General features: G+C 37.7%; 1 protein-coding gene and 1 long non-coding RNA gene across 3 annotated transcripts; both read right to left on the bottom strand.

The window, feature by feature from the left end:
- Positions 1–1,582: 1,582 nt before the first annotated feature.
- LOC115925559 lies at positions 1,583–12,824 on the bottom strand. The gene is made up of 3 exons (XR_004064795.1): positions 12,748–12,824; positions 1,933–2,048; positions 1,583–1,683 (listed from the first exon to the last, which is right to left on the bottom strand). It is a non-coding gene; the product is annotated as an uncharacterized LOC115925559 (long non-coding RNA).
- Positions 4,581–10,834, bottom strand: LOC115925558. Of its 2 annotated transcripts, XM_030989689.1 has the most exons (5): positions 10,569–10,833; positions 9,363–9,505; positions 9,032–9,100; positions 8,316–8,411; positions 4,581–7,514 (listed from the first exon to the last, which is right to left on the bottom strand). In XM_030989689.1, the coding sequence occupies exons 3-5, from the start codon at positions 9,088–9,090 to the stop codon at positions 7,250–7,252; spliced, it is 420 nt and encodes a 139-aa protein (XP_030845549.1). In that variant the 5' UTR covers positions 9,091–9,100; positions 9,363–9,505; positions 10,569–10,833; the 3' UTR covers positions 4,581–7,249. The 2 variants fall into 2 exon arrangements, with proteins under 2 accessions (XP_030845549.1, XP_030845550.1); XM_030989690.1 differs by lacking the exon at positions 9,363–9,505 and having other exon boundaries at positions 10,569–10,834.
- Positions 12,825–21,851: the final 9,027 nt, after the last annotated feature.

The raw sequence follows: 21,851 nt of genomic DNA, 5'->3' as shown, positions 1-21,851 counted from the left end.
CTTCAAATAAAATTGGTGGGTACCCATTGATGAAAGAGAGGTGGAGACAGTAGGAGAAAGATGGAGAAAGATGGAGCAAGGTAGAGAGAATGAGAGAGAGAGAGAGATAAAGATAGAGAGACAGACAAACAGAGAGAGGGAGAGAGGAGAGAGAGAGAGAGAGAGGGAGAGAGAGAGAGATAAAGATAGAGAGACAGACAAACAGAGAGAGGGAGAGAGAGAGATAAAGATAGAGAGACAGACAGAGAGAGGGAGAGAGGGAGAGAGAGAGAGATGGGTAATAGGGAGATGAATGACAGCCTATAATGATTATAAAAACTGTGACTTTGTAGGTCTTTATTTTGGTACATCCACCAGCCAAGCTAGCAAGCATGCACGTACGGGGGGGGGGGGGGGGGGGGGGGGGGGTGTTTTTGGGGATAAATGCCCCCCCCCCCCCCCCCCCTAAGAGAGAGAGAGAGAGAAATTCCTGGAATTTCCGCTGAACAAATTAAAATGTAAAAATAAAATTAAAAAATCACATTTTTAAAAGAATTAGCATTGATTGGATAAGAATTAGTTCCAAAGGATACCTGAATAATCCAATTAGCGTGGTTATTAGTATTAAAAAAAGAAAACAAAAATAAATTATTTAATGACGCAAAGTTATTCTGCGTTTGCACATACCGATGTGGGTTCAAAGCGCCATGAGCACCGAAAGGTGGACCTGTGCGCTATACAAGTAGCCACTATTATTATTATTATTAAGACTCTTCTCAAATAAGCACTTACCTTCGATAACGACGCACTTTCTCACCTAGCCTTCCTGCTATTCCTGAGGGACTCTTTCTATTCCTCAGCTATGCTTCAATAGGTCCCTCATATTCTACTTAATCTATATGAATTGAGAATCATTGAGATGTGGTTTTTTATACTATAGTTGTATCGTATAATTTTTTATTTCATATGTATGTCTATATTTTCTGTAAAATGTGGACCAATAAAACTTGAAACTTGAAATGTCAAGAAGTGCAAACCATTGTATGTTGTCAATAATTAGATCATCAGAATATACTGAAGTTGTGCAAAATACAAACTTTCTTATTGGCAATGATTCTACTTCCATTTTATGCAATATACTTACAGTGTTGGGTGCAGTATTGAATAACATACTGCCTCGTAGCATCACGGCTACACTGCAGCCCTTTAAGGGTCAAAGCCTGACACCTCGGCCGCTCGGGTGTTTTTGGGGATAAATGCCCCCCCCCCCCCCCCTAAGAGAGAGAGAGAGAGAAATTCCTGGAATTTCCGCTGAACAAATTAAAATGTAAAAATAAAATTAAAAAATCACATTTTTAAAAGAATTAGCATTGATTGGATAAGAATTAGTTCCAAAGGATACCTGAATAATCCAATTAGCGTGGTTATTAGTATTAAAAAAAGAAAACAAAAATAAATTATTTAATGACGCAAAGTTATTCTGCGTTTGCACATACCGATGTGGGTTCAAAGCGCCATGAGCACCGAAAGGTGGACCTGTGCGCTATACAAGTAGCCACTATTATTATTATTATTAAGACTCTTCTCAAATAAGCACTTACCTTCGATAACGACGCACTTTCTCACCTAGCCTTCCTGCTATTCCTGAGGGACTCTTTCTATTCCTCAGCTATGCTTCAATAGGTCCCTCATATTCTACTTAATCTATATGAATTGAGAATCATTGAGATGTGGTTTTTTATACTATAGTTGTATCGTATAATTTTTTATTTCATATGTATGTCTATATTTTCTGTAAAATGTGGACCAATAAAACTTGAAACTTGAAATGTCAAGAAGTGCAAACCATTGTATGTTGTCAATAATTAGATCATCAGAATATACTGAAGTTGTGCAAAATACAAACTTTCTTATTGGCAATGATTCTACTTCCATTTTATGCAATATACTTACAGTGTTGGGTGCAGTATTGAATAACATACTGCCTCGTAGCATCACGGCTACACTGCAGCCCTTTAAGGGTCAAAGCCTGACACCTCGGCCGCCTTCTGTTTACCATTTTGAGTATCCTAGTATGATGAAAATACATGTAAGATATAGTTAATACACTTAATATACTTACTTGAATGATCAAGAAAAAGGAATGATTAAAATATTTCAGTTATATTTCAGTAATCTGTTCACAATAATAACATGAAATATCGAAATACAAATATAAGTTATGGAATGCACATTATTATCAAAGTGTGCCTATACAAAAATCATATGATATCTTTCTAGTAAATGTAATATATGGAATTGCTCTTTAATAATTCTTTGAACAATTTTTAATTAGTTTGCTAAATGGTTGTTTGGTATATGTTCATTTTGTAATCACTGCATTGGTAATTCATATTCCTGTGATCTCTTGACTTATGCATCAAGAAATAATTGACACTCTGTTCCTAAAATCTAAATGATGTACATAAAAGAAACCAAATGAGGTGATAGTGCATTTGCAGCCAATATATTTCATGTCTGTGAAATTATTAAAGGAATAGTTGAGTGTTGGTCAATACTCACATTAGCGAACGAAACTATGATCTAAACATAAAAAACATACAATAAATGTCTAAGAATGCATCATTGAAGATATAAATCCGAAATATTACATTAGAGTGAATTTATATGCAAAAAACCTGTTCGACTGCAAATGATTTTATTTATCAAAAATTTTACTTTCGAGGCGTGTTCAGTGTAATTGTATAGCGCCACCTCTCGGTCAAGCGGCAGCACACCGTGAATTTTCGCCAAGACGACGATCGGATATGGGCGTGCAAGTAATATCCGAACCATGTCTATAGCGCGCTGACTGATTTATATTGTACACATTATGGTATGCGAGGCCTGGTAGCGCTATTGTTTTTGAGCGCGATATGCGAATACTGTATGTGTATGTAGTGCGAGTACGCTCGACCTAGTAGTAGTGTATGTGTATGTATTGTACGTCGTATGACCCAGTTGATTACTTCTACAGTGTAAAGAAAGTGGCTTACTCTATCTATCAACCAATATGTGAGACAACGCAAGGGCAATTTTGTATTTCGTTTGTAGGAACAAAGCTGTGGAATGATCTCCCAGATGAAATTAGATTAAAAACATCGAGGTTATCTGTCCACCTACCGTCTATGTAAATGACGTGGGCCTTCGTTTTTCCTTTTATATTACTTGTCTTCCTTTTATAATATGTGAAGAGTTTCATTCCAAAAGGAGCCAAATCCACTTTGGGTACTTCTGAGTAAATTGCCTTTTTTATTTCTCCACTTTCCCTTTAGCCATGTATACCTTCATGTTGTTATATATGTTAAAGGTGTCACCCTGCATGGACCTGATTATCTGCCAATAATGATAAGAAAAAATCTTCCCTTCGGCTTTTCTGATGTTTACTAAATTTTTTGATTTTTTATTTTCGTGGATTTAGCTCCTTTTGGAATGAAACATGTTATTGTACCTAAAAAATAAAAAATAAATCATATTTTCTCAATAAAGTCACTGAAATTTTATTCAAATTTAGCAGCAAACCTTTCCTTTTAAATAATAATAGTGAAATCACACATAAATATAACCTTTCGAAAAGAAAGTAAACAACATTATTACAGTTTCATTCCAAAAGGAGCTAAATCCATTCAATTCCAAAAGAAGCTAAATCCATGTTTCATTCAAAAAGGAATTACTAAATCCACATTTTTTTTTGGCACATATCGCACGACAACCAAATGCCCTAAGATGTTGATACCCACTTTGATAGAAAAATAAGGTTTTACAAAATGGAAAAATACTAGAAGAGAAAAGGTAAGAAAGAGTAAAGACGGATTGAGGACGGTAAACCCCAAACAAGAGACTCAAAAGATCTACCCCAGAATCCTCTCACCGGCACCAGAGTTGCCTAGGCCAATGATGGCCGAGAAGATTGCGCAATGTACCGCGCCGGTCTGGCAGGAAGGGGTTTTCATGGACCAGTAGATCTGAGATTATATTATCCAAAAAAAAGAGATGAATATGAATTGACAAATAGTACCAAAAATAGAAGAAAAAAAAAAAATAAAGTGAAAGGCGTAAATATTCTAAAAAAGAATGAAACGCCGATAATACCAAACAACAACAACAACACAAAATCTAAAAATTTGATAGAAATCAGAAATAACTGGTGGATTTTTTGTCTTATCATATGTTATAGGTCCAGAGCGACACCTTTAACATATATAACAACATGAAGGTACATGGCTAAAGGGAAAGTGGAGAAATAAAAAGAAATAAATTTAAAAAAATATTAAAAATTGTTGTATCAGTATACTATAATGAATAACAGTAGTGAATTAATTTAACATCTTACTTGATTCATACTTGTCCATAATGCAGTGTTTTTCAGTATTCTTATTTTGGTACTGCATGCAATTGTAAAGTTTAAAAAAAAAAGTGATTGTAACTTCTTGTAAATAAGTTGTGTTCTACAGTGCCTGTGTATTGCATGACCTACGTCAGTACGTGATAACTTGTAAATGTGTAAAGACATAAGATTTTAATATAATTATAGTAATGCTAAAATGAAGATACATAACATATTTTTATGGTGTACATTGAAAGCTTTATTCGGCCATAACTAACAGTTAAATTTACACAACATTATTGAGATGAATACAAATTATAATTGCTGTACTGAAGGCAATATTTAAACGTGATGTTGATTTCAACCATTGCATACAAACAGATCATGTGTATTAAAAAAGGCACATTTTTATTTAGCATCTATCGCTATGACAACTTTAACCGTCGTCATTAAGAAGGAGCAATATACTTTATTTGTATACCACCATGTCTTGTTACTTATTAGTTACTGCTTATTTATATACATCTTATCTTGTGTCTTTCATAAAAACTTGACATACTCTATAGGCAATGTGTAGATAAGTTTACCAAAGAAAAGTATCTATAACAGTAATGTTTCTACGCGCTTGACAAATATACTATTACCCCGGTCATTTGATTCAGTGCTTGCCCGCACACAATGTTTTGACTAGTACGTGATCATACAAATTTTGCCGAGAAACTGCCTACTAATTGATATATTTGGTAAATTATTATATCTATTTGGACTTGATAGATATAACGCATGTGTCGCGCACTTGTGCGTAGTCCCATATACATCTTTCTGTGTACAGTGCTTGTAACTTTACCAAGACTGGGCCAATTTTTTTATCATTTCGATGATTCTAGAACCTTGCAGTACACACCAAGACTTATATGCTAGATGATCAACCTTTTCTGATCGATTCCACAACAATCCTTTCACAATGCAGTCGCATGACCATAACTGGTTTTATCTTTTAAGTTTCACATCTTACTTTATATATAAATGCTTTAAAAATTGTCTGAGTGATTCTTTTCCTTAATGTGTACGAGTATACATGTATACATACTCCATATCGATCTCAAATCCTGAATCATATCAGTTTCAGCACAAAATTAAGTATAGTTAGGTACATATATGTCTTTCATCTTCCCTAATGCTCGACTATGAATATCACCTCAAGTGATTAACATCCAACATAAGGTTTTTCAAAAAAATAGCACAGACATTTCAAAACTGGTCATGTCCTATACGCACGCAAAAGACAATTCTGCGTTGTGTGTACTGAGTTTCATATGAATCGATCAAACTACTTCCAATAGTTTGCTCACATACTTATTTTACACACTGCACATGCATTGAGTTTTATACTGTTATTATAATGCCTCATCAAAGATACCAAAACTATAAAATTGCTAAAACTTGGAAAGAATATGCTCCACAAGATTATTAAAACAAAATTGTATTCTTTGTGCAAAGCTTGGTTACCATGGAGGTACCTTAACAGACAGACACAACAAATGTGTCTTGCACACCCTCGGGTCAATCGGTATACCAAGTTTTATTACAATTTGCAAAAAAATTGGAAAAAATTTGACCCAGTTTTTTACAATAGACCAACAGAAAGACTCGCCTGCCCAACTGTATCCTTATTCCTTTATACACCCTTTCAAACTACAAAGTAGTTACAGGCAGCATATCTCTTGATGGTATAACCTTGAACCGCAATACTTTGGCGTTGAGCTGATTCACGTTCATTGATTCAAATGATGCATGAAACCAACTGTTTTGCTGTCTTGTGATCATTTCTCTTTTTCGCTTGCATTATTTTAGTCACATTGATTGCATTAAACAAAAAATGAAGACTATTTACAATAAGATATTCTACAAATCTTTCTTCTGTCCATGTTGATTTTCAACAGGTTCCGAAGTATAGTCTTTTTCATGATCGACTGTCACCTCAGTTACATGCACAGTCACTAAAACCAAACACATTGTTGACTCATGGTTTGACCTCTTGGCTGTAAATTTTATAATTACTACCGTAACTTCTTCAAGGAATATAGGTTGCCAAATAGATACAAATTGAAATATCCACCATTTCCACATGAGCAAGCACTGATTTTATCACAAATTATGAATTGTATAAATCACATAGAGCTTTTATACACTGATGTCACAATTTGTCTTTTATATTCCTACATTTCTTCCATTTGTAAACTTGCCAACCTCTTATTGTAATACAATATACAAGTGCCAAGCATGGTGGCTAATCTAGCAACAATAACAATTTATTTCTGGTACATGTATATCATGTGTTATGTGATTTTTTTTCTCCAGATAACCACATCCCCATGATCCCCAGGGACACTCTAGTATCAAGTTTGGTGGTATTTTGTCAAAGGGTCTCTGACATATCAAGAATACATGCTCGTAATGCTAAGCCATGCAATCTTTCACCTCCGGACCACAAAATCATTAGCAACCAAATGAGTCCAAAATGTTAAGTTCCAACTAATCCTCAAGATAGCCTAAAAACATGCCACATGGACAAATTAAATCGAGGCGATTAAGAGTCTTGCATGCAATCATGCAACAATGAACCTCATTTGACCTTTGACCTACTTATGTGACCTTCAACTCCAGAATATCATGGAGGCCAATAAAGGGCATCTACCAATCAAGTATGGTTACAAACAGATGCAGGGTTGGAAAGTTAGCAACCCTAATTGATTTTTGCAGGTAAGATTTCACATTAGACTTCATTCAAATTTGTGTACAGTCACAGAGGATGGACGGAAGGACGCCATTTGGATCCCTTAGTCTCTGCTCGAAAAAAAGCAGTTCTCAAGTCAGACAATCCCAAATGTTCACTACAGAGGATTACATGGATTTCTCTAATCGGCCTAGTCTCCTGGCTAGGATCACATCAACTTGTGGTGGAGGAAATGGTGCAAGCCGGGGCCTTGTGTGTCTAGGGTCATCAGGGAGCAGAACAGCCTTCGAGAACAGTGGTCCTTGGTCCTGTTCTCTGCGTTCCAGTATCGCACCGATGAGTCCTTGTACATACATGTAGGGGTAGGTCTTGGGGACCTTCTCCTTCCGGGCCACGTAGTTGTTGGCACGCTTTGACCATACTGCAACATATCTGTATCATAAAATAAAAGAACATGCAAAATGTAACAAGTTGCATTATATGCACACTCATTCTTGTCAATTGGAAATGATTCATATCTCTTAAAGATAAACTTGAGTTCTGGTAAAAAAAGAAAATGAATTCTCACAGAATCTAACGAAACTTACACTGAATGTTCAAGGTTACAAATAAATGTCATGTGCCAAACAATTTTGGAAGAAAATGTATACTGGCTGAGTAATGAGCATAGAAAGATAAGGAAATCAGGGTAGTACTAGCCCCGACAGGCCGACACCATGTGTGTTGTCCCATATACATCTTTCTGTGTAAGTGATTGTTACTTTACCAAAACTCTGCCAAATTTATGATGATTTTGATGACTCCAGAACCTTGCATTACACACCAAGTATATTATTACACTGAATCCAAGTCCGCATTTAGGGTCCAAAATCAGCAGCATGATTGACAAACCATCAGCTTACAGTCCGTCATCTACATAATTTAGATGTGCGTCGTGTACAGGGACAACTTCTTTAGATGACGTCATATTTTGGCGATTTAAAAGGGGCGTTCCCAGGAAGGACAATTAGATATTTAATAATTTCCCCAAAATTGATAAATTTCATGGGAAAGAACTGCCAATTCGGATTGCCCTGTCCAACTACACAGGGAAAACAAAAAATCATGTTTTTTTTTTTTTACTCCACCCACTTTGGATTGCCTTGTCCATCTAAAAAAAAATGTACAAATAAAAATAGGAAAAACAAGAAAGAAAAGAAAACCTTTTTTTCTTTCTTTCTAATTTCCACTCACTTTGTATTGCCTTGTTCATCAATCTGGTCGGGCCTGTCCTTGTGTGCCATGTAGTCGATGACCGCAAGCAAATTCCTTGCCCGGTTTGCTGGGTAGCTGGATGGATAAGACAAACAATTGGTATTACCACTACCATGATGAATGAATAGTAAATGCTTTAGACAAATCTCAGACTCATTGGCCCGTAGTCACAAAGGAGGTTTGTAGGAGGTCTGTACAAACCATGGTTTGACGATGGTTTACATCTATGGAATGCTGCTCGCATACCGTAAATTGTAAATTAACATTGTTAACAAGTATGGAGTTTACATTCCTTCTCCATCAGTTTACAAATGGCATTCCATATGTGTAAACCTTGGCCAAACCATGGTTTGTACAAACCTCCTTTGTGAATACGAGCCATTCACTTCAGTTCTGGATTTGTGTTGTAAATTATTGACTCTTAATTAAAGGTAGTTACATTTCCCTGCTACAACCACTCCAACTTGACTTAACATCAGGTACCGACACAAGTACGATACAAAGTCTGCTGTTTCAAGACTCTGCATGCATCCAAAAGTGATTTCAGCATTTATATAGATGTCATTCATAATTTCTCATTAACTTTGCTATTTGCTTCAAATATGATATTGTAACTGTAACCGTACTGTAATGATATGTTTCAACTTTTCCACAATCTTACTTCAAACATACAAAATGATACTAAAAATACTTACTCAAAGGAATACCGCTTGGAAGCATACATCAGTATATGGTTGTGGAAACACTCGAGCATGCTGGTGTGCCTAAGGAATTATGAAAACAAAATAAAAACTGATATAAATGATAGGGCATTTCATTATTTTCATACCACAAAATCAATATTGAAAATCCCATGTCATACACATGAGCAAATAAGATGCATTATCTTGACCTGCTGATATGTCCCAATTTTATAGGTCATAACCGAAAAAGAGCTCAATCTTGCAAACATGTACGTAATGAACGCATTCTCATTAAATTCCTCTCAATTTACAGAGCCTTTCGTACATGTATACAGAATCCTACCTGAAGCGAGCAAATCAGCAGAGTAGGCCAAGTTCTCCATGAATTTGCGGTCAAAGGTGACTTGTACTATTCACCTGCTAATTCCCCTACTGCTGCTTGGAATTTCTTCGCTGGGGATGGATTGTGTTGTCTGTTCTTCATATCTGTAAAAAGTGAAGAAACGAAAGTCATTCACAAAGTAAAAAACATTCAGATTTTAAATCACCAAAAGAAATTATTTTGAAGATGGCATTCTCTAATAATTATCACAGCTAGCCAGATTTGGAATTTGCATGACTAATAACTGATGCATTGGTTCTCTGTCATGTATGTGAAGTTGAGACACTCTTTGGTAGAGATAAATATAGATGAGACAGTCACATCTCAAGCAAGCTATAGTATAACCTTGTCGACTTTTAAAAAGAGCAGGATGTTTACCCGGTTGACTAGCCCTGCACGTCATCATTACAAAGAAAACTGCAGTTGTAACGAGGGACATTAAAGGTAGGGTCTATTACAAAGTTTTGGGAAATTTTGAAAATTGGGTGGATAGTGATTCTTTACAATTTTGATATATTTGGATGCCCCTGTGGAAGTATTATAAGCACTAGAAAATTTAGCTCCTAAAACACTTCTGCTTTCGAAAAAAATTGAATATAAAAATTTACCGGTGCTCCCGGTAAATTTTGATAAATTTAAAATAGCGCCTACGGTCGTACAACGGTAGCTGCTACCATAAAAATCCCGGAATATGTAGTTGTGATATATAATTTCAAAAAGGTAATAGCCAATCGGTCAATTGTAGCTTGTTGTATAGCTGAATTAATATATTGACCTTGAGAGAGAGTTATAGTATACCCCATAAAGAGATTATTATTTACGATTTCATCACTTTAGACTCGATTTCAACGCGACAACGTTCACTGAATATTGTAGGATCGCATATGCTTCCAATATTTTCTTTTGAACCAAATTCATCCGGAGGTCTAGTGGAGCCAGACGTAGTCTCAGTGGAACAACCGACGATATAGAGACTGAAGCTTTCGGTCTACTGTAGACCTAGGCTAGACTATCTGATTCATGAAATCTGAATTAAAAATCCAAGGCAAGAGATAACAAAACGTAATTTCTTAAATTTGCCGATTCCATGCATCTAGTCTCTAGACTAGATCAAATTAAAACGGTAGGCCTACCCAATGCAGTGGGGCGTATATCATTTCAACTTACCTCTCAGTGAGCTGGCATGTCTATTGCATCCTCTAGACTCGGCAACGAGAAGGCCGCCTGCAGCTCGCGAAGTTTCTCCGCCGTACCCTGGCCTTGTTCACAGCCACTCCCGCGCCTCCTCTGGGCCGGATGGTCGAGCTGCCATTGCTCGTTTCTCTCCTTCCTCTTACCGTCTTACTTAGTCTTATTCCGATTTAGCGTAGCCTTAGCCTTGTCCTTAGGCTTAGCACTAGCTGAGTCCGAGCCCGAGTCCGAGTCGGCCATCGTCCGTGACCTCGAGCCCCTTTTCCAATCTCGATCTCGTTATCGTATTTCAATCAAAGCTTGTCTGTGTAGCTGTCTAGCGTTCGATCGGCGCCGGTGATAATCTGATATGAGCTGTGTGTGTTATACTTTACGTGAAAGCAGCGTATTGGAATTGATCAGCTGTACTGTATTACTAGCGCGCGGTCGGATACCCGCCTGCTAGCTAGTACTGTACGTACCAACGAACTCAAACACTCGTTGTAAATACGCTGGTTGTTAAATGACATAGAGGGAGCTAAACACGTAAATTCAAAAAATAAACCGTCGAAAGTCAAAAGTGATGTCCGGACGTCAAATACTTTTATATAATGTTTTGAAAGCAAATTGCACAACAATTAGAGCATTTGATTTGGAATTATTATCATCTCCCATGTTTTTTTCGATGATCTTTCATATGGTACTGAAATAAACCAAATTTGTTTTGGAGGGGCACTTTGGAAATTACCAATACTCAACTATACCTTTAAACTGATCATTCAGATTTCAAAATATGTATAAGCTGAAAAACTCTCTTGATAAGAAACATGGGTGGATAGTGATTCTTTACATTTTTGATATATTTGGATGCCTCTGTGGATGTATTATAAGCACTAGAAAATTTAGCCCCTAAAACATTTCCGCTTTCGAGAAAAATTCAATATCAAAATTACCGGTGCTCCCGGTAGATTTTGATGAATCTCAAATAGCGCCTACGGCCGTACAATGGTAGCTACGACCATGAAAATCTCAGAATATTTAGTTGTGATATAGTTTCCAAACGAAAATAGCTAATCAATCAATTTAGTCAAGAAACATTGTTTTATAGCTTAATTAATATCTTGACCATGAAAATCTCAGAATATGTAGTTGTGATATATAATTTCCAAACGGAAATAGCTAATCAATCGATTTTAGTCAAGAAACATTGTTTTATAGCTTAATTAATATCATGACCTTGAGAGGGAGCTATATAATAAACTTCCACCTTGTGCTGTTGATCATATGACATCATTTGACACCGCTCTCATTCGCTCGAAGTACAAAATTATTAAGTCAACTTATATTTCTTCTTCCCATACTTTTATTGATACATTTATATGACAAACTTTGCAAACGTTGTTGGTCCGTATTACTTGCTCTTATATTATACTTTTGTAATGTTTTTTTAATGGAAATGTTACATGTTGTTGTTGTTTCATTTTCTCATTCATGTATTGTGTTGAATTTCATATTTATATGCACAGGGCCCTAAAGGATAACAGTGACTAAGCCACCTTCGGTATGATAAAACAAAAACATATGAATAACTAATTTTTTTAAAGTAAATATTCAAAAAGATTTTCATGAAACTGTAATTACTTCATCAACTTAGGAAGTTTTCATCCTTATAACGCAAGCTGTGATGTAGGAAACAAAACCAAGTATTTTTTTATTTTTTTAGTAAATAATGTTTTACATTTTCAACTGTTCAAATATATATTATTAAGATTTAATCAACAAACACTAAATATGAATTCTACAATTTTCTGAAGAAAACAAATAATTCTGAAAATCTATCGCTTAAAATAGAATGGACCGTTCCCATGCCCTAAATTTATGTGATATGACCCCTTTTCTTCTAGTAAAGCAGGAGAATTCTTGTGACAACTTGCCACAACATGTTTAGGGTACAGATACGCTTATTCTCCTTGGATGTTGTTTGTAATAAAGCCTTAAAAAACAATCTTAACTTGTAGTTCTGAAATGTACATGAAGATTAGGGGATATATTCAACCAACAATTCCATACAATTTCCATCAAGATCTGTTGACTACTTTTAAAATCTTGTATCGCTGTTGAGAAACCCCCTATTGGGTTATATAGTTTTGTCCGACCCTATTGTTTGAGTACTCACTCTTCCGCCGTGTAAACATCTCGATGCTGGTAGCACACGCGGGAGAGGTGTCTCGTCTTCCACTTACACCTCTCCCCGTCGCCCACGGCCCCACGTTCACATTGACCTACGGCGGCAGGCGGTCCGTTGTCTTGTGGATACTCCATAATAGACTGCAAGGAGAAGAGAAAAACTGAGTGGTCATTTATTAATCTTATTAGGCCTGTACTGTTTTTATGAGATAATCATTGTAGCACACATTCTTAAATGAGCAAGTTCTAGATTTCTTTAATTGATATATGCTTGTAATGTTGTTCGGTTCCTCAATATAATGTTTACATTAAGATTACTACATACAGGCATTCCTTTTAGTCACAACATATTCAACTTTCTGAATTTTTTTCTTCATTGTTTGATGTGAATGCTCGGGCCATGCTCTAGGGCCATGCATCTCAGATTGAACGTTGTTAAACGATGCCTTTAATGCGATCTCACAAATCTTTAAACTTTTCTAGTCCGCCTCATGTAATGTCTGCAGCCCTAGTAAAATTCTATTTGTTACGGGCCTGTGACCTATGTATGTAGGAAGGCCAGAGATGGCCTTTGAATGAGGAAATGTCTCTCCCCCCCCCCCCCCTCCTTCATCGAGAAATCATCGATTATTTGACATAATCAAGAAGCAAAGAATGGGAGGGGCTCAGGGGGCTAAGTGAGGGTTTCTTAGCCCTTCACCTGCTTAATATATTGTAGGGTTGCAGTTCTAACAGATAATTCCTAGCACTCTTAACACAGAGGCAGCCCCAGCAGACATGTTGTAAGATTGATAACTAATGGCTAACTGACCAGGTTTTAATGTATAAAAACATTACTGCATTCTGTGTAGCATTCCACATACATTCCATGCAAAGTAGAAGAAACAAATTAATATTCATAAAGTCACATACAAGTATAAATCAACATCACAAAGTATCTTGAATATTCAAACATAAACAATAAACAAAGGGTATATATTAAATATTCATAGTATATGTAAATTATACTTTAAGCTTAACTGCATCAGGTGAACATTGAACCAATCAGAGAGAGAGAGAGAGATAGATGTATGAAAGGAAAGTGGATGAAAAGGGTGAATGTGAATGAGGGATAATGAAAGGGATGAATCATGGATATGAAGGGGAGTTTAAGAGTTCAAAATAAATCCCTACAAACTAGTCTTCCTATTACAAATAAAATGTCCTCATTTCATAATCTCAATCAAATGTCTTCATTATCGTCATTAATCATCCCATTCTATCTTTGTTACCAGCATCATCATAATATTAATTTGATCAAGATTATTATCATAACTTTCCTCATCATGATTAACTTCAACATTTTTGTCGTCACCATCATCATCATCATCATCATCATCAACATTCACCCTCTATATTCACATCAATTCATAAATCAATGAGCTAATTGAGGTTGGTATAGTGAGGGGAGGGTTGTTGATTCCTGTGCTGTTATCGACCGACGTTATCAACATGCACACGAATATCCTTCCCCAAAACTTGTTATGCCTTATTTTGTAAATTCTTTAAGTAAGTGTCCTTTTCCCTCTGGATATGGGCCCCCTTTTCTTCTCACCCTAAAATGTACTCTTAATTTAAAGCGACTAAGAGCATCTTTTTCTTTCATTTCACCCAAAGCTCGATCACTACGCTTGCATTTTAAGTTATTATGATTTTGTTTCTTATATAAAGATCTTTTAAGTCTTTCATGATTAGGATTTTTCCTCCCTCTTTATAAGATGTAATTTTTCGCTTTGCGACTTCACAAATTAAAAAATTGAAATCTTAAATTAAATATTCAGACCATCAGACTCAACTGCAAAGTATGATGCTTAACCCTTACTGTACTGAGCTATTTTGAGCACCTCACTGACTGGGGGGGGGGGGGGCAAGGAGGCCCCCCCACAATGATCTCGGCCATTGAATGTCCGAAGGACACAAAAATGTGCATGTTTGTAGATATTTACGTCAGGAACAAGATGGTATAATTAGTTTTTTCCTACTAAGCAAATTTTTGTCGTCATAGCCTAATTACTTATGCAAAATGCTAATTTTATGCATTTTACAGAAAACATATTTGTCTGTAGACTTGTGAATAATCTTGAAAATGTATTGAATAAATGTTTCCTTCATCTCAAAATGTTTTTCTGAAGAAAAAAAGTTCGAAATTCATCATTTTATTTTCTTATGTATTTTATTGTTGTTTTATTTCTAATGTATTCTTTTGTTCGTGAATACATCAAGTTACTTTGAGAAACATATAAAAGCAATTTGATATCAATTCATATCTCCCACTTAGGAAGAAATACATCGTCCTAATCTAAACCTGTATTCACATTTCTGCTTGTACATGAATATATATGCAATTATAGCACTTTTTAATGACATGCGCATACTAATTGTTATGTAACACCTTACAGGTATATCCAATTTCAACGAAAATGGTATCAAAATGTGCGTAAGACTTGAGGGAAAAAAGTCAAGAAACGACAATTCAAAATTCCAAGCGGTTGCGGCGCAATCTCCGAAAATGTCGAGACAGTAAGGGTTAAGCAGTATCTTGGACCATGTGCAGAGAAAAACAAACAATGAAATCATCCCTGATAATCTAATCACAATGTAGGGGTATCATATGGCCTAAAAATGTCTATAAATTGTATATTTTTGCTTTGAGGTTTCCCTTTGTGCGTGCCCCCCCCCCCCTTTTTTTCCAGAAAGTGCCCTTTTTTGTTGGTGCCCTTCCCCCCCCCCCCCCCACTTTTAAAGTCGCTCTGCCAGGCTCTCGTCCATGGTGAGAGGTGATTGTTAAATCTTGAAGAACAAAACATGCAGGAAAACCTGAGGTTTTTTAAAGCTAGGATATCGAAATTCGAGACGTGAATGACCCCCTCCAACACCCTCTCCTGTTCAGTTCCTTCGCTACCTTGCGGGGTCACATTAATGATGCCATCCAATTTCTAAACACCCCCCTTGAAAAATCCTGCGTACGCCACTGATCACTAGTATCATTATTATCAACTTACTGATTACTTCTAGGCTAGGTGTTAAAATTAAAACAATTATTCTCAGATTCTAATCGGGCGACTATACACACAAACAAATCAACGATTCTCTTTCAGTGGGGAAGGGGGAGGAGACAAGTGTGAAGCTTATAAAACCTTTGACAAGCAAATAAAAAGGTCATCACATTTCTACATGTTACTTTCTAGGTGATTTTTCTTGATCCAAGTTGTCTGATGAAGCAAAAGGGTAATTACCGTATTTGCCGGCGATAAGGCCGCACCGCCGCATAGGCCGCACCCCCAACTTGGACATTTCAAAGAGGAAAAAAAAAAAAAAAAAAAAAAAACCCAACGGACAAAACAAAATAATCGTAATTTTCTTGTAAAACACTATTTTTTTTTTACAAACTGATACCAAATTCATCAATATTCTTATAATTTACCGGAAGTTTAGCTCAAAAAGTGATCGCGGGCAGATTTGGTGTCCGATACCCCTACCACAATGTACGGTGTAATGCGAAACTGCATGAAATGGAAAAACAAAATGGCGACTTCGGATGGATGCTTCGCGGCAGCTTCGATAAATGGTCCCTTCCTTTACTTTTGCAATGCATTGGCACGAACTTAGATCAAGATCTATCGGTAAATGTTGGTTTAGCAATTTATTTTCGTATTCATGTCAACAATGCAAGATAAAACTGTCGGTAAGATGTGTTTAAATGTCCTGTACAATCTAGTTATTGTACCGTTAGTAGATCTAGTCCCATACGTGCAAATTCATGCTGGTTTTGACTTCTTTTTTTTTACTCTTTCGTCGTAAAGGCCGCACCCCAACTTTTTGATATTTTCTCTTCCAAAAATACTGCGGCCTTTACGCCGGCAAATACGGTAGTACACTTGAAATTAGGGGCGCATTTGATGGTGAGAGGAAAAGATGACACTTATCAGAAAAAAGAAGCATGTGTCAAAGTACAAAGAGTAATTATCAGGGGTGAAAATGGGGCACTTCTTACACCTTTAAAATGCGGCGCTCACTAGGGATGAAAAAAGGCACCAAGATTAGGAAATGGGCATTTGCCAACAGAAAAGGGGCACCCATCAGATATTGATAGGGGCATTTATAAGAGGTGAAAAGGGGCATTTATGAAAAGGGGATAGGTCCCTTTTTAGAAAGGAAAAGGGGCATGTACCATTGTTAAAAGGGAAATTATCAGAGGTGAAAAGGGGCACTTATCGCACCTGAAAAGAGGAAATGACCAGATATGAAAAGGGGCCCTTATGAGAATAAAAAAGGGGCATAATAAAGGAAAATGTGCATTAGTTGAAAGAAAAGGGGCACCAATTAGATTTTATTACGGGGATTTATCAAAGGTAAAGGGGGCACTTAATCAAAGTGAAATGGACTCTGGAGTAACTTCTTGTACCTGAAAAAAGTCATTTACCAGAAATGAAAAGGGGCTTTTATGAGATGGGAAAGGGGCTCTTTTTTAATGGGGGCATTTATCAGGAAAAGGGGCACTTATTAGAAAGGAAAAGGGGCTCATGTGAAAATATAAGGTTTGCTTATCCGAGTTAAAAAGGGAGTAGTTATTAAAAGTGGAAGGGGCACTTTCTACGAAGGAAAAGGGGCATTTGTCAAAATAAAAAAGATACCTCTCAGATTTGAATAGGGCAATTATCAAAGGTGAAGGGGCACTTATCAGAGTGCTCTGTTTGTGTATATATATGTATGTTACATGTAGGTATGACAGAATGGCAGGGATTTTGCTGGGGGGGGGGGCAAATAACCGTGCCAAGTCCTTCTATCAAATATTAAATTAGGGCCGCATGGAAGATCTAGGCCTACTCTTGATGCCATGGGCGTAAATCTGCAATTGATACCTATTGTTCAGGGGGGGGGGTGATCTATTCATTCATCCCCCCCTGAACAATAGGTATTACGTAAGGATTTACGCCCATGCTTGATGCAAGGAAATGTAAATATTAATCACTATCAAAATAAAATATAAATATTTAAAAAATGAACAAATTATTTTTGGACTTGGTTTGTTAGTATTTGTCACTAAAACTTTGGGTTGCTAATCCAGGATCCCACCCTCTGTGCAACAAACGTGGCATGAAATATATGCGAAACCCTGAAGATGAAATATTTAATTAATATTCATCAATAAATAATAACTAATATAAATAAATAAAAATGAACAAATCATGTTTTTTAATTCTTTCAAAGTTTCAAACCAACCAATGGCAAAAAGAGCCGTTAGTAGGCCCCAACTTGTTTTTAAAGGCTGGCTGTACTAGTTCAGCCAGAAGGGATTAGACCACCCAGCAAGGTCACTGACAGGTGGCTACATAGCTCATTAAAAATTCAGCTCTCAATTAATAACATAAGAAAAAGAGGATCATGGTGGACCAACAGGCACCGATTGGGGAAGTTTTCTATATGCTATAGAGGGAGCAAGTAGCTACAAGTATAGTGTGGCTTTAACAAAACTTTTGGTTCCTATCCGGCATTCGATTTAAACGTGTCTTCATGTACTGGAGCCAAAAGCTGCACGTACACCATGCCACCACCACCATCACCATCACCCTCCGGCCTCCTGCACAAACAATCGCCTGCTGGTATCGCACACACTCAAGATCAAACACGAGTACATCACTTTTCACAATCGACTATATTGAAAATATTGATTGTTACCGTCATCCAACAATGCTTGTAAATGATGTAATTCCTCTCATCATGTCAGCATCCCAGTCATAACCTGAATCCACTTTGGAATCGTCTTTAACGTTCACGTTGAGATGTTGTACCCCATTACTAATATTGGATGACAATGAATCTGGATATCTGGCCGGTTTGGTACCATAGGCCATCGGGAGACTATTCAGACTGGTCATCACGTGCTACGACTCCTCCCTACGTACCCTCGAACAAACTTACTCCAGCAGCCGCAAGGCCACACCTTATCTCCCACCCATTTGGCCAATGAAACTTGATTGCGAGTTTCCCGTCACATTTTTTTCAGCTCATAGTGGGGCAACTGTTTAATTATTCATTATTCATTATTTCCTTTTTACGAACACTTAATTCACCTTTGTTGGTTAAACCTGTGTATTTCCAGTTTGTTAACTTAATTAATGCATGTATGAACATCGCATTATACACATTGTTAGCATATCTTGTTTATTTTTATTAATACAAACATCAATATTGTAAAAATAAACCACACATATACATGCTATAAATCCAAATAGAACAGTACTATGTCCCATACTCCCATTTGCAGCCAACATCAAATTCTGTAGAACATTGCAGGAATTATGAATAATATATGATGTATATCCTATCTGTGAAATTTAACCGTTAGCAGTGTCTTATTATCTAGACTTCACAGTCAGGCACTATTGAGTGACTGACTGACTTTTTTCCCCTTTAGTAACAACATACTTTACATAAACTGAGCTGTAAAGGTACATGAGTATTAAAAAAACAATGCTTCATGGAATTTTCCCCCAAAAAACAAGTCTATTTGTAACAATAAAAATTGGCAATTCACAACGGTAATACACAAGTCGCTCCAACAAAAGTTTTTTTCTTCCCCCTTTTCCTTCCCTTACTTCGCTCTCTCTCTCTCTCTGATTTAAGTTTGCTGAGGGAGGCAGGGGCCTTTCGCCCCCTCCCCCCGATCCACACGATGTTGGTGCATGGGATTAATCGCAGCTGATCTCTGCCTCTTTTCACCCTTTTCTTTTCTTCTTCCTCTTTTGTGTTCCATTTTGGCTCTCCTCTTTCCCTTTCCATTCTTTCTCTCTCTTTTTTTGGCGGGGAGGGGGTGGGGTGGTCGGGGAGGGGGGGGGGGGAGGCAAAGGCCTTTCTCCGCGATCCACATCTTGTTTGCAGGAAAATTGCAACTGATATCCCTTCTTTTCTTTTCTTCTTTTGTTTCTTTCCCTTTCCTTCCTTCTCTCTTGTTTTGCGGGGGGGGGGGGGAGGCAACAGCATGGGCGGCAAGGCCCTGTCGGACCCCTTTTTCTTTTCTTCTTCCTTTCCTCTTCTCTCTTCTTTCCCTTTCCCTTCTTTTCCTTCCTTCTCTCTCTCTCTCTTTTTGTTTGCTGAGGGGCCAGGGGAGGGCAGGCGAAGGCCTTTCGCCCCCGATCCACACCGCGTTGGTTGGAAAAATCACAATTGATCTCCCGTACCTTTCTTTACTTTCCCTTCCCCTTCTCTTCTTTTCTCTCTCTTTTAAGTTTGCTGTAGAGGGGGGGAGAGAAGGGCCATTTGCCCCCCCCCCCCCCCCCCCCGATCCCCAACTTGTTGGCGGGAAAACTGCAACTGATATCCCCCTTCTTTTCTTTTCTTCCCTTTATCTCGTCTTTTCTCTTTTTTCTATCCCTTCTCTTCCTTCTCCCTTTCTTTTTGCCGGGGGGGGGGGCAACAGCCTGGGAGGCAAAGCCCTTTCGCCTTTCGCCCCCCCCCCGATCTTCTTCTTTCCCCTTTTTCTTCTTCTGCTTCCTTTCCCTTTGTCTCTTCTTTCCCTTTCCCTTATTTTCCTTCCTTCTCTCTCTCTCTCTCTCTCTCTCTCTCTTGCTGAGGGGGGGGGGGGGGGTGGCGAAGGCCTTTCGTCCCCGATCTCCTTTGTTCCCCCCTTTTCTTTTCTTCTTCCTCTTCTTCCTTTCCCTTACTCTCCGCTTTACCTTCTCTCTCTCTCTCTCTTCATGTTTTGTTGGCGGTTGGGGGGTCAAGGCCCTCCCCCCCCCCCCTTGATCCGCGCCGGGAAGACCTGTAGTGTCATCCCTGGCTAGCTGGCAAAGCTGAATATGGGTTATCCAGTCGTCCAGTCGGGGGGGGGGGGGGGGGGTAAGCGGACACTTTTTTTTTCTTCTTCAAAATTTGACATTTTTCTTCGTTGGGGGGGGGGGGGTAAGGCCACCTTTTTTAGGTTAGCCGTGGGTATAATTTTTTGTTTTTGTTTTTTGTTTTTAATAATTAGATTAGGGGGGGTTTACACACATACAAATACCAAGGGGGGTTTAAACCCCCCCCCCCCCCCCCCCCCCCCCCCCCTGCGTACGCCCCTGATACAGACCGCCGTTGGCGTATTATCGTACCTTATTGCACGTGAGTTTTTTTTGTAGTGAGCTTTGGTGTACTGGATCAGACTGAATTTAAAATTTTGAATGTTTAATCGTTAAAGGTATATACGGAGTGCCCAACCACGTACATTATGGCTATACTCGAGAAGGCTCTAAGACTCGCATTACAAAGCAAACAACTTTATGGTAGTTTTTTGTAGTGTCGGCTCATCGTTGAGTGTAAATGATTATGAAAGTAGAAACGAAATTTGAAAAGGAAATTATAGATCAGCTTGATTTAAGTCAAGAAAGAGAAAGTGTATTAAATGAATACTTTAGAGTAACGATAGGACTAGCATGGATATGGTGGTGATTAATGCGTGTTCATCACAAATCCCTGGTTATATTCGTCCTCTCTGTATAGGATACGCTGAAGAGCCACCATGATACATCAATCGATAAAAGAACTACTCAACTCAGTACAGTAGGTGGGCGAACTCACCACTTTCTGTTTTTTATTCACCTTTAAAAATAGGCCTACTGCCACCCCCTCCCCACATACACACTTTCTCTCACCCCCCCTCTCTCTCTCTCTCTCTCTCTCTCTTTCTCACTCTTGCACACTCAGCTAAAACCCCTCCTTCCATTTCTATATTCAGGGGCTGATCTAGCTTTTTGCTAAGGGGGGGGGGGGTTTGACCAAAATAATGACGATGCGGAGCATCGTCCACGAGCCGCGATGCGGCAAGCCGATTTTTTTTTGGGGTGTTTATTTGTACTTCGTAAGTGATGTTTTCCTGGCATCTATTAACACAATAGAGACCATAAAAAGCAGTGCATGATAACGTCTTTTTAAATCAAGTAAAAGTTAAATACACAGTTATATCCAGAGTTATCATGTGTTTGGTTAAGTTACCAGATGAGTTAAATATCTTCTCACAATATTTGCACTTGAAAGGGTTTCTCTCCAGCGTGCGTTCTTTTTTCTTTCTTTTTTTCT

This window comes from Strongylocentrotus purpuratus, unplaced genomic scaffold, assembly GCF_000002235.5.
Source record: "Strongylocentrotus purpuratus isolate Spur 01 unplaced genomic scaffold, Spur_5.0 spur5_scaffold_18, whole genome shotgun sequence".
NCBI lineage: Eukaryota > Metazoa > Echinodermata > Echinoidea > Camarodonta > Strongylocentrotidae > Strongylocentrotus > Strongylocentrotus purpuratus.
The sequence above is the reverse complement of the archived record's forward strand: the minus strand, read 5'-3'. Positions and strand labels throughout refer to the sequence as shown.